We start from the raw sequence: 2,087 nt of genomic DNA on the forward strand, positions 1-2,087 counted from the left end.
TCTGCCTCACTTTTTCGTCTAGTCCCCCTTCTCTCTCTCTCTCTCTCTCTCTCTCTCTCTCTCTCTCTCTCTCTCTCTCTCTCTCTCTCTCTCTCTTTCTCGATCCCCTTTCCCGTTATGCTCACTTACTTATACGTATCTGAAAAACCTTTCTCTACTATCTGTCTACGAATATGCTCATCTATCATTCTCCCCCTCTCTTATTCTCCCATCTCTGTCCATCCCTCCACCCTCCCTTGCGTTGGTCCTCCAGAAGCAGCAGTATATGCTGATGCGGTGACCCGCTGACCTGAAAATCACAATCAACGCAAAACATAAGAAATAAATACCCAATAAAATACCTTCCAAGATAGGCGGGACGAGGGGGGAATCGAACTCAAAACCTCTGTGTGCAACTCGAAATCATAACCATTCAGTACACACGTTCATAAGGTTACTTTTAAGAATAATAATAGTATATAACATTTATATGACGCATTTCCAAAAAAGTAGCTCAATGCGCTACTTTTTGCTATAACTTCTGCCTACAAGAGTTCCTTGAGAGGCAACAATTTGACAAGAGTATAATATAAAACAATATTAATACGTGGAAATTCGTACGATTTATCCAATAATCAACATGTTATTTTGTTACAAGGTTTTTTTCTATCCAAACTATGAAAGGTTAGTGGGTGCAAATATAACTCCATATTCCCGTCTTTTTAGCTCTTGGTATTTCTGTCTACCTTTTCCGCTTTTGCCTTGACCGCAACCAGTTTGATCTCCCCTTAACAAGTGTGTCTTTTCTTGATTGGCCAGGCCTGATTTTCATCTGAAACAGCCTATGAGTTTTGCAGTCAGAAAAGCTAGGAACGGACAGAGCTTTTTTTTTTCTTTTTGAGATCTGAGGTGTTACTAATGTTTATATTGAGATAATTATATGCAACGTATATTATGTTAACAAGCAGCTCCTCTAGACCATAGATCGTTATTTGTTTCATGAAGGGAATGTTGCATTAAAAAAGTAATGCATTTTGCCCGTCTCCTTTACTACTATATTCAAAGAGCATTAAGAGAAGTTACTGAAGATGAAGACTTGCCGATGTCAAAGGTCAGACCGAGAATAAATCTCTTGGGACTTAATACACTCTGATTCAATTATGTTTGGTATATGAGAATTGACCATGTTGATGCTTCATCCCGAAACGATCATTTACAATCGATTAGACGAACAAATGTGCACCCCACTTATGGATCCCCGATACGGTACTTAACTCTCACGAGCGCATCACTACATCGCACGTTGGTGGGTGGTTGGCGGGCGCTCTGGTGTGGTTTGCTACTGTTGTTCGTTATTATCAACTTTTTATCGTCCTTATCTCGCCTTCTTTCTGTGTTCTATGTATGCTTCTCTCTTGTAACACAATTCTAATCTTCGGCACCTATATTCATGACCTATTTGTGTTGCAAGTGCCGTAAAACTCTTACTAAAACTAACCCACGTCACACAGGCTCTGTCTCCTACAAAGACCGCAAATCCTCCACCTCTAGCAGCCCCCCACCCAGCCCCCAAGAACACCACCACCACCACCACCACTACTACCACAACTGGGATCATTTCGGTAGCCAAGTCGAGCAGACCTCGCCCAAATATTCACGGAAGGAGCGTAGCTCAAAGTCTAAGAAACACGAGAGCAAGTTCGAGAGCAAGTCTCCCAGCCAATTTCAATTCTGGGAGAACCTGTCTCCCTCCCCCAGCCCAACGCTGCCCTCTTCTTCCTCCTCTCGCGGGAAAGGGAGGAAGTTTAAGGTGGAGCAGGAGGACTTGGAGAACCTCACTCCCGAGGAGCTGAAACGCAGGTCACGTGAGCGGTTGTGTGAGTACGTATACCGGGACACTGTGGGAGCCAACAGCACGTTCTTCGGACCATGGGGGAAAAACACGGGTAAGTCGATCGAGTCTGGGAAGTATGTGGAGGGAGGGTAGGGACAGAACACCGGTGGGTATAGATAGTGCCTATTGGAGGGTCTGTTCGGTTCAGTTCGCTTCGGTTCGGTTCAGGTTTTGGCTGCTTCAGTGCACACTATAATCAGACCCCTGCCTACCC

General features: G+C 44.2%; 1 protein-coding gene across 1 annotated transcript in view; it reads left to right on the plus strand.

Moving 5' to 3' along the window:
* LOC101846496 overlaps nucleotides 1-2,087 on the plus strand; it is a gene marked incomplete at its 3' end in the record, with an annotated part of 29,754 nt that overhangs the window by 4,492 nt on the left and 23,175 nt on the right. The window contains 1 exon segment of the mRNA XM_035968986.1: nucleotides 1,491-1,925. Within this exon segment, the coding sequence (XP_035824879.1) occupies nucleotides 1,491-1,925 (435 nt within the window).

Source organism: Aplysia californica, unplaced genomic scaffold, assembly GCF_000002075.1.
Source record: "Aplysia californica isolate F4 #8 unplaced genomic scaffold, AplCal3.0 scaffold00103, whole genome shotgun sequence".
NCBI classification, from domain to species: domain Eukaryota; kingdom Metazoa; phylum Mollusca; class Gastropoda; order Aplysiida; family Aplysiidae; genus Aplysia; species Aplysia californica.